The sequence below is a fragment of the Gossypium hirsutum genome, chromosome A09 (assembly GCF_007990345.1).
Source record: "Gossypium hirsutum isolate 1008001.06 chromosome A09, Gossypium_hirsutum_v2.1, whole genome shotgun sequence".
NCBI lineage: Eukaryota > Viridiplantae > Streptophyta > Magnoliopsida > Malvales > Malvaceae > Gossypium > Gossypium hirsutum.
Window position 1 is genome coordinate 28,377,120 of NC_053432.1, and position 10,245 is coordinate 28,387,364.

The 10,245-nt window shown below is 34.2% G+C and overlaps 1 protein-coding gene and 2 long non-coding RNA genes across 3 annotated transcripts; all 3 read right to left on the reverse strand.

Moving 5' to 3' along the window:
* Positions 1 to 3,899: 3,899 nt before the first annotated feature.
* On the reverse strand, positions 3,900 to 4,322 carry LOC107939698 (uncharacterized). Its single transcript, XR_001695251.2, has 2 exons — positions 4,010 to 4,322; positions 3,900 to 3,929 (listed from the first exon to the last, which is right to left on the reverse strand). It is a non-coding gene; the product is annotated as an uncharacterized lncRNA (long non-coding RNA).
* A 70-nt stretch (positions 4,323 to 4,392) lies between these two features.
* LOC121206734 (uncharacterized) lies at positions 4,393 to 4,950 on the reverse strand. Its single transcript, XR_005901915.1, has 3 exons — positions 4,897 to 4,950; positions 4,623 to 4,750; positions 4,393 to 4,533 (listed from the first exon to the last, which is right to left on the reverse strand). It is a non-coding gene; the product is annotated as an uncharacterized lncRNA (long non-coding RNA).
* A 752-nt stretch (positions 4,951 to 5,702) lies between these two features.
* On the reverse strand, positions 5,703 to 6,969 carry LOC107939697 (uncharacterized). Its single transcript, XM_016873063.2, has 4 exons — positions 6,840 to 6,969; positions 6,202 to 6,463; positions 5,823 to 6,125; positions 5,703 to 5,742 (listed from the first exon to the last, which is right to left on the reverse strand). The coding sequence occupies exons 1-4, from the start codon at positions 6,967 to 6,969 to the stop codon at positions 5,703 to 5,705; spliced, it is 735 nt and encodes a 244-aa protein (XP_016728552.2).
* Positions 6,970 to 10,245: the final 3,276 nt, after the last annotated feature.

Consider the following 10,245-nt stretch of genomic DNA (forward strand, 5'->3'; position numbering starts at 1 on the left):
ACATTGATATAAACTTTGAAAGCATCTCTTTAAGGTTTGGCTTCATTTCCTGTTGGTAGGGTGGTTGCTGAAAACCCGGAGGATGTTATGGTCTTTGATTTCCTTGGCCTCCCCACGAAAAATTGGGATGGTTCCTCCAACCTGCGTTGTAAGTGTTACTAAATGGATTGTTTTGAGGTCAAGAATTATTACCCATGTAGTTTAGTTGCTCTTTATCCATGTTATGGCCATAAGGTTGATATTCCGAATGGCTTGTTCCACCGCTACTTGCTTCGCACTGCATTACTAGGTGAACTTGTGAAGAATTAAGAAAACCATCAATCTTTTTACTTAAGAGTTCTATCTGATTAGAGAGCATGTTGACCGAATCAACGTTATAAACGCCGGCTGTTTTCGTTGGCTTTGTCCTCATGACTTGCCACTGATAGTTATTCAGTGGCATCTCCTCTATAAACTTGTAAGCATCTTCCGGTGTTTTATTATTGAAGGTTCTGCCTGCCGCTGCGTAAACCAATTGCCGATTCAAAGGATTCAGACCATTGTGAAATGTTTGTACTTGGAGCCAAAACGGTAACCCATGGTGAGGACACCTTCTCAGAAGGTCCTTGTATCTCTTTCATGCATCGTAGAGTGTTTTTAAATCATCTGCACAAAAGAAGAGATATCATTACGTAATTTAGTCATTTTAGCCGGTGAAAAATATTTTAGTAAAAATTTTTCGGTCATTTGTTCCCAAGTAGTAATTGACCCTCATGGTAACGAGTTCAACCACTGTTTAGATTTGTTCCTCAATGAAAATGGAAACAATCAAAGATGAATGGCATCATCAGAAACGCCATTGATTTTAAATGTATCGCATAGTTCTAAAGAGTTGGCTAAATGAGCGTTGGGATCCTCATCCTGCAAACCATCAAACTGAACAAATTGTTGTATCATTTGAATAGTGTTAGGTTTTAATTGAAAAGTATTTACAGCTACAGCAGGTCTAACTATGCTCGATTCAGTTCCTATTAAAGAGGGTTTAGCATAATCATACATAGTGCGTGGAGCAGGATTTTGATTAACCGCAATTGCAGGAGGTAGCTGATTGCCTTAGTTTTCAGCCATCTCTTAGGTTGGGGGTTGAGTATCGTCTTCTTGCTCGTTCTCCGTGTATCTTAAGCTTCGCCTTATTTCTCTTTGGTTTCTACGTATTGTGCGATCGATTTCTTCATTAAAAAGTAATGGTCCCGACGGGTTTCTTCTGGTCATAAACTATGAAGACCTAGCAAGAGAAGGAAAAAGTAAGTTAATTAATAATAAAAAAATTAAATTAAATTGCAAGAAAAATAAATGGCAAAGTAATAAAAATTAAGCATTCCTAATATCTTAGCTCCCCGGCAACGGTGCCAAAAACTTGATCGCGTGATTTTGTGATAGGTTTTAAATATTTATAATTACTCGTTCTTGAACTAACTATTATTACGATGTAGGCAAGTGTACCTATTGAACAGTAGTATAGTTTTAGCATGACTGGATTGTCGAACCGAAAGGAACTAAAAGTACTAGTAATGACTGTCTTTTTATTATCTAGCCTAAGAATAAAAAGGTTTTGTTTTAATTAACTAATTATCTAAACTAAAAACGCATAGAGAAAAGAATTGGGGAATTGCTTTTGGGAAAAATCAATTGACTTAAGACAATACCTAAGGAAAAATCAACCTAGACTTTACTTGTTATTCTAGCTCCGAATCGGACGATTTATTCATTCAACTTGTTTTGTAGAGATCCCTAAGTTATGTTATTTTCCCTATTCAAGACTAATAACGTCTAATCCCGAGATTGAATAACCGAGACTTTTCTCAAATTAACACTCTAGGGTTGCATTAACTCGATCTATGAATCCCCTTATTAGGTTTCACTGTAATCCGGCAAAATCTTGTCACCCTATGTCTAGGCATGCAATCAACTATGCTTAATTATGACAAATGTACTCTTAGACAGGGTCTATTCCTCCTCTGAATAAGAGCTTGTCTTGAATCAGTATCCTGGAATATTAAAACAAGAATTAAGAACACATAATTAAGAACAAGTTCAATATTTATCATACGATTCAGAAAATAATAACAAGATTCGTCTTAGGTTTCATTCCCCTTAGGTATTTAGGGGATTTAGTTCATAACTAAATAAGAGAACATCTCAGAAGAATAAAGAATACAAAACATAAAGAAAACCCAAAACTCCTGAAGGGAAATTGAGGAGAGACCTTAAGTCTTGATGATGAATCCGGCTTCTGAGATGGATCAATCAGCTTCTACTCCGTCCTTTTCTTCCTCCTCTAGGGTGTATTTATAGGCTTTGGAATGCCTAAAAGCCCTCAAAATTAGCCTTTTCCTAAAGGGACTCAACTTGGGCTCGGCAGGGACACGCATGTGGTACACGCCCATGTTCGATTACTTCAGGCCGTGTTCGAGTCTGCCAACTTGACATGGCCGTGTGGTTTGCCCGTGTGAGGAGGTCCAGGCCTTGTTGATTTCGTACTTTGGCCCATTTTCTCCGTTTTTGGCCCGTTTCTCTTTCCTTTCGCTCTCCCACTACAGGAAAACAGACTTTTAGCGGCGTTTTTAAGCGCCACAAAAATTAGCGGCAGTGTTTTTGGCGCTTTTATAAAAAACGCCGCTAAAGACCAGGACCTTTAGCGGCGCTTTATAAAAAATGCCACTACAGAACCGTACTTTTAGCGGCGCTTTTTTAAAAAACGCCGCTACAGACCCGTACTTTTAGCGGCGCTTTTTTAAAAAATACCGCTAAAGACCCGTACTTTTGCGGCGTTTTTTAAAAAAAAATGCCGCTAAAGACCTGTACTTTTAGTGGCGCTTTTTTAAAAAATGCCGCTAATTTGCCCAGTTTTGCAATATGTATTTTTGCACCTATATCCAACCCTCCTGTTTCTTCAATCAAAAACAGAAAATATACCATGAAATCCAACCAAAACAAGCAAATTTAAATAATACAAAATTATACGAAAATTATATTATATAAATTGTAAATGAATATTCAAAATATTCTTAAAATAATGTTAAAAGTTACAAGAAAACAAATGTCTATGATGGCGGATTTTGAAATTGCTGGAACATAGTCATCATAGACTGAAGCTGCTACTGCAGTTCATTATATTTCTTGTTCTACTCCACCTCCCTCGCTGCTGCCTCCGCCTCCCTCGCTGCTGCCTCCGCTCTAAGTTGAGAAATTTGCTCATCTATGCTAGCTTGTATCTGAACCATCTGATCTTTTAACCTCTGAACTTTAGCTTGACTTTGACTCCCGAAAGGCATGTATTGGTGCGAGGTGGATCCAAAATAGTGGGTCGGGTTAACACCAGGTCCTTGAAATATAACCCGACCATACCTTTCAGGACCCAAAACTTCATTAATAATTCTGTTATCAATATCCTCAAAATTAACAGAACTATCAGTCGAAGCAGTCGCTTCATACTCTGCCTTCTTATCTTTTAGTTTCTCCTAATAAATCAGTTAAAGAGTTAGAAACGAAATATACAATAAAAAGGAATACAACATAACATTATTTAAATTAAACTAATAAAAATGACGAATTAAAACATTATAATTAAATATTGTAAATATTTATAATGAATCAATTTTTATTAAGTAAATATACCATAATTTCTGCAGCCTCAGATGACATCGGAGTTCCATCTTCTTTCCTGTGCGTAATGTCAAAAAGTTGAAGGCGTCCAACTTTTTGACCAGACGAGGCTTCCAACAATATAGTAGTAAAAATATTATTTAATAGTAAAAAGTTATTAATACTTGATAGATTTAATAAAGCCATAGTACCTCGGCCTGAGCTACACAAGCAAAACTTTTCGACCCTGCCTTGTGCGTAAATTTTTGTTTTTGCCTGCTGCTTGTTCCAACTCGCTCACGGTCCTACATAATGAAATTATTATTACGTATATAGTAAATACTATAAACCGAAAAATTTATAAGAGTTTGCAAGTACATAATACCTCTCCTTTCTTCGAATTCCAAAATCGAACCGCATCTTCCCTTTGGTACCTCAGCATTCCCGGTGGGACATTTTGCAATTTTTCTTCGAGGCTTATGGGTTTTTTAAAATATTCTTTTTTCAAAATGCTTGTATTGTCTCTCTAAATTTTACCCAATGCCTTCTTGATATAGGCATCAGAGACCTCTAAAGAAAACCTATCCTAAAAAACACAAGTTTAGGAAGTAAATATAAATGAAACTTAAACCAAAGTATTATAATTACATTAACGTTTTGTTACCTTAATATTAGAGAGAGCTTGATTTTTATTGCTATCAGGCATGTTATGCCATGATTCGTAGTTGATGGGCAACATATTGGCATTTCGTGCTATAATGCCCAAATAGCCTGCTAAAAGTCGAGCTTCTTGTCCAACAGGCTGACCATGACTGTTTCTAGTTACTTTGACACGCTCGACAAAATTTAAGTTATATAAATCTGTTAGGAGCATACGTCCTCAACCTCTGCGCGGCCCACCATTTTCAGCTAAAAATAATAAATTATTACTATATTGAAACTTAAAATTAAATCAGTAATAAAATTTAATACAATTTGTAAAATAAACTTAACATTACTTTGAAATTCCACAGACTCGTCAAGTGTCTCCGGCACGCTTGAAGATCCAACAACTGTCTGCTGTTCAGTACTTACTTCTTCCGGATTTGTAGTATTCTGTACAATACTAAGATCTCTTAATCTTCTTCTAGGGATTTTTCTTGCAACACATAAAATAGATAAAATTTTAGTAAGAAATAACAACAATAGTAAATATAAAATAGTTAAATAATATAACATGACCAATGTTAAAATTATAACATTACATATAAATAAAAAATCATAAAATCTTACTACATCATAAATCGTAAATATCTTCGTCTACATCCTGACGAACCCATTGAAATTGTGTACTAGTACTAGGGATATTTTCATCTAAGTCTTGTTCTGGAAAAGGCAAAGTTTCTGATCTTTCAATGATGTCATCTCTACTTCCATTCCCCATGTCAAACAAGTCTCTAGGGGTGTTTTGGAGTACAACGTACCAACCCTCATCAATTGGATCTTTGAGTAAAAACCTTGTTTAACTTGAGAAGAAAATACATACGGCTCATCTATCAAATGTTCTCCAGTGTGAATTAATCGAGAGAAATTCACCATTGTAAAACCAAACAAATTATTTTTAATTCCGCGAGCAATATTAGCATCAGTCCAATCACATCGAAATAAGACAACTTTCCATTTTCCATAATAATCCAACTCAATAATGTCGATTAGAAGTCCATAATACTCTACATTTCCCTCGACAGGATTACTGTCCCTAGCACTAACGTAACTTGTAATTAAAGAATTAACAACTACTCCACAATTTTGTGTTCTCCTCAATCTCTCGCGATATTTGGTATGAAATCTGAATCCATTCATGATGAAGCCACTATATCTTTTTACTACTCGATTAGGACCTTGGGAAAGCCATTTAACTTCGTTATTAACGACATTCCCACTCTAAACCTATTGAATCGAAAGTAAATTGAGTAATTATAAATGTTATGAGAAAACATTATTATTTGCCAATAAAATGTTGAGTTGCATACCGTTTGGCTTAACCATTCATGAAAAGATTCTGTGAATAACCTATTAATATCGCGATGTTGTGATCTTCATGAGCGTGGACGAGATCTTAAGATTTGTTTGTACTCACTATGTTAAACACATGTTTAATTCGTTAAAAAATAAACAAATAAAAAAAAGAATAATATTTATCATATTCTAGAACTTACTTGCGTAATTGTTCAAGTGCATCGTGGTGGAAAAGAACATATCTATGTGCTTCTATCCAAGATCGGTCATCTAATTCTACAATTTCAACTTTGCCGATTGGTTCTCCATAACTTTGAAATAAATAAGTTTTGTCCAAGTTAGGATCATTGAGTCTGGCATTTCTACTTGGTCTATTCAATCTTGTTTCAACATCTAAATATCTAGAATAGAATGTCATACACTCCTTTGCCAAGTAGCCTTTAGCAATTGATCCTTCCGGATAACGCTTGTTACGGCAATAAGACTTCAATTTGCTTAGGAACCTAAACACCATATACAACATTATCAAAACTGGTAACTATAGGTATAAAGGTGAATGCCTTTGAAATAAATTAGCACCTTTCAATTGGATACATCCAACGATAGAAAACCGGCCCACCAATTATTGCTTCACGAGGGAGATGAATGACAAGGTGCACCATAATAGTGAAGAAGGAAGGTGGAAAGATCTTCTCCAAATTGTATAATGTCAAAGTGGCTTGATCTTGTACTTTTTCAAGTTCTTCAACATTCAGAACTTTGCCACAAATTGCTTTCATTATATTGGACAGCACAATTATATAGGACGTTACCTTCTTTGACATACAGCACCGTAAAGCAACTGGAAGTAGAATCTTGCATCAGGATGTGATAGTCATGTGATTTTAATGAATATAGTCTTCAATCTTTAAGACTTACACATCGAGATATATTTGATGAATACGCATCCGGAACCTTTATATCCTTCAACACCATGCAGAACATTTCTTTCTCTTCCTTTGACATTGCAAAAATTGTAGGCGGCAACCAATATTTTCCATTAGGAAGTACTTGGGGATGAAGATCACGCCTAATTACCATGTGAACTAAATCAAGTTGACTCTAAAGATTCAAAATTGTCTGGATGATGTTCTCGCAGACATTCTTCTCAATATGCATCACATCAAGATTGTGGCGTAATATGTGATGCTCCCAATAAGGCAACTCAAAAAAAATACTTCTTTTCTTCCACAAGTCCACCTCATTAGGGTCATCCTCCTCATCAGATTCATCATTAGATTCATCCCTCGATCGTCTATTTGTTTGCCTATTAGATGGTTGATTCAGCTTCCCGTAACTAAAATCCATATCTTTTAACATGAATAAGATTTCAGATCCAATGGTCTGCTCAGGAGCTTTTTTCAACTCTTCAGTACCGTCAAATAAAGCCTTCTGAAATCTATATCTATGATTTTCATCTAACCATTGACGATGCCCCATATAGCAGAACTTCTTCCCATTATATAACCACTATGAACACGTTTGAGCAGCACAACAAGGACAAGCATAACGTCCTTTGGTACTCCAACCCGATAAATTCGCATATCCCGGGAAATCATTAATTGTCCACATCAAAGTAGCACATAGGTAAAAGTTCTCCTTTCTCAATACATCATACGTCTCAACACCCACCCATAATTGTTTTAACTCTTCAATAAGTGGCTGTAGATATATGTCAATATCATTTCTGGGGCCTTGCTCTCCGGGGATAATCATAGATAATATCAAAGAAGATTTCTTCATGCAAAGCCATGGAGGCAAATTATAAGGAACAAGGACCACAGGCCAAGTACTGTACGAGGTGCTCATGATTTTAAAAAGATTAAATCCATTAGATGCTAACCCAAGCCTTACACTCCAAGGATCACTTGCAAAGCTTGGAAATTTATTGCCAAATGATTTCCATGCAAAAGAATATGCAAGATGCCTTAATAATCCATCATCCGTTCGTTGATCATGATGCCACATCATGAACTCAGCTGTCTTTGACGACATGAATAGCCTTTGAAGCCTTGGGATTAGCGGGAAATATCACAAAATCTTGTTCAGCTTCCTTCTTGAATGTGGCCCATATTCATCCTCATTAACATCTTTTGCATCTCTATTCATCCAATGAGATTTACCGCAAACATGACAAGACTATTAATTTCTCCGATCACCCCAATACAACATGCAATCATTTGGGCAACTATGAATTTCGTTGTACCCAAGGCCCAAATCTTTTATCACTTTCTTCATGTCTTTACATGATTGAGGGATTTTTGCAAACGGGAACATTTCTCTCAAAAGCTCTAACAGCATTGTCAAAGAGTTTTCGGTCCACCCTCCTAAACATTTTAAGTGGAAAAGGCGAATATAGAATGACATTTTCAAAAATTTTGATCCCTCATAAAGTTCTTCATTCATTTCACCAAGTAACGTGTAGAACTTTGCCGCTTCTTCATTCGGTTGTTCATCTGGTACACTTCTTCTCGTTTCCATAAAAGTATTCCCACCGATATTATAATCATCGGATGCAACATATTTTGGTGGAAATGACTGGAAACCTTCACTCCGCATATTAAATGCATCCCGCATCATACCTTCCATGTCATCTTCTCTAACATGCTGACGGTAACCACTATAAGGATAACCCAGATTAATTGTCGAAGAGGCTCCACTAGGTGTACACTCTCCATGGAAAATCCATTTTTTATACCCCGAATGAAGCCATCAACAATTAGATGTTCGTAGAAAACTTCACGATAATGCCAATAGATATTGCCACACTTCTTACACGGGGAAAGAATCATATTCTCTTGGCTTGAATTGTGAAATGCAAAATCTAAAAAAGATTGCACTCCATTTTGATACTCATTGCTTGCCCTTGAGAAATTCATCCAAGTCCTATCCATTTCGTAGTTGTTGAAGTCTAAAGTTGGCAATAAGTTACACGGGTAAGTTGTTTATTTTGTAAGTCTTGATATGATATATATTTATGTTTTATGTAAGTTATGTAGATTATGTAAGTTATGAAATTTGAACTTTAAACTACATGCTTTTAAGGAAATTATTAGATTAAACTACATGTATTAGTTAAATTATGTAAGTTGTTATGTACGTTATGTGAGTTATGTAATTTATTTAAGTAATGATCAATATTAATACTATTTTGATAAAAATTAGTTATAATATATTTAAACAATGATCAATATTGTTATATTGATAAAATTATTTATAATTGGCCCTTCAGTCGTTGAAATTTTTAATTCTTTTTTAAGGTCGATAGAATTATTTATAAGCTCCATAGAACTTTTTTGAAAATATTTTTTTTATACAAATACATTTAAAAATATTAAATATTAAAATCAAACATTATTAATATAAAAAAATAGTAATTTGAATATAATAATATCAAAAAAGAATCGTAGTTTAATTTTTATAAGTAAATTGGAAATAAATTAAGGTTATATAAATATTCAATAGCGATAGAACTTTTTTCAATTCTTCTTGAATTTTTTAAGATTCATAATACGTGGCGTTGTTACACCTAGGGAGGATCCATTATATCTTGCAGCTCGATATAAGGCAACCCGTCAGGTTTCCAGCGTATATACTTTGAATCTTTAAAATATTTAATATAAGGAATGGACAAGCAAGCTACATATATGGTAATAAAATTAATTCATACTTATTCATACTTAAGTTGAATCAAATAATAATTAAGTTGAACCAAAATATAAAAACTTATTCATACTTCAAATAATAATTAATACTGTTTTGATAAAAATTAGTTATAACTTTTAAAGACATTTAAAAATATTAAATATTAAAATCAAACATTATTAATATAACAAAATAGTAATTTGAATATAATAATATCAAAAAAGAATCGTAGTTTAATTTTTATAAGTAAATTGAAATAAATTAAGGTTATATAAATATTCAATAGCGATAGAACTTTTTTCAATTCTTCTTGAATTTTTTAAGATTCATCATACGTGGCGTTGTTACACCTAGGGAGGATCCATTATATCTTGCAGCTCGATATAAGGCAACCCGTCAGGTTTCCAACCTATATACTTTGAATCTTTAAAATATTTAAAATAAGGCTGGAGAGAAGGTCAGCTATTATTGTTGTAATTATAATGGACAAGCAAGCTACATATATGGTAATAAAATTAATTCATACTTATTCATACTTCAAATAATTAATACTATAAGGTCAAGTTTCTAGCCTATATACTTTGAATCTTTAAAATATTTAAAACGTACCTTAATAAAATGTACCTGGTCTACTCCACTCTCACCAGCAAACAGAGGCTGGAGTCCAAAAAGTAATATTTGTTAAGTAATTTAAAGTGAAAATGCATAGAAATAAGGAAAAAAATTTAGCAACGAAACCTGTACGTACCTAGAACAAATGTCAATGGCTGTGGTGTATTTAGTTGCACCAAATATTATTTCAGGTGCTCGATAGTACCTACAACAGATTAAGCAAATATAAAAACTTTATCTATATCAGTACCAATTTTTAATTCGAGGATTAAATGGCAGCTTTAGTTGAACCAATACTTGCAGGAGGAACAGGAAGCAGTAAATGAA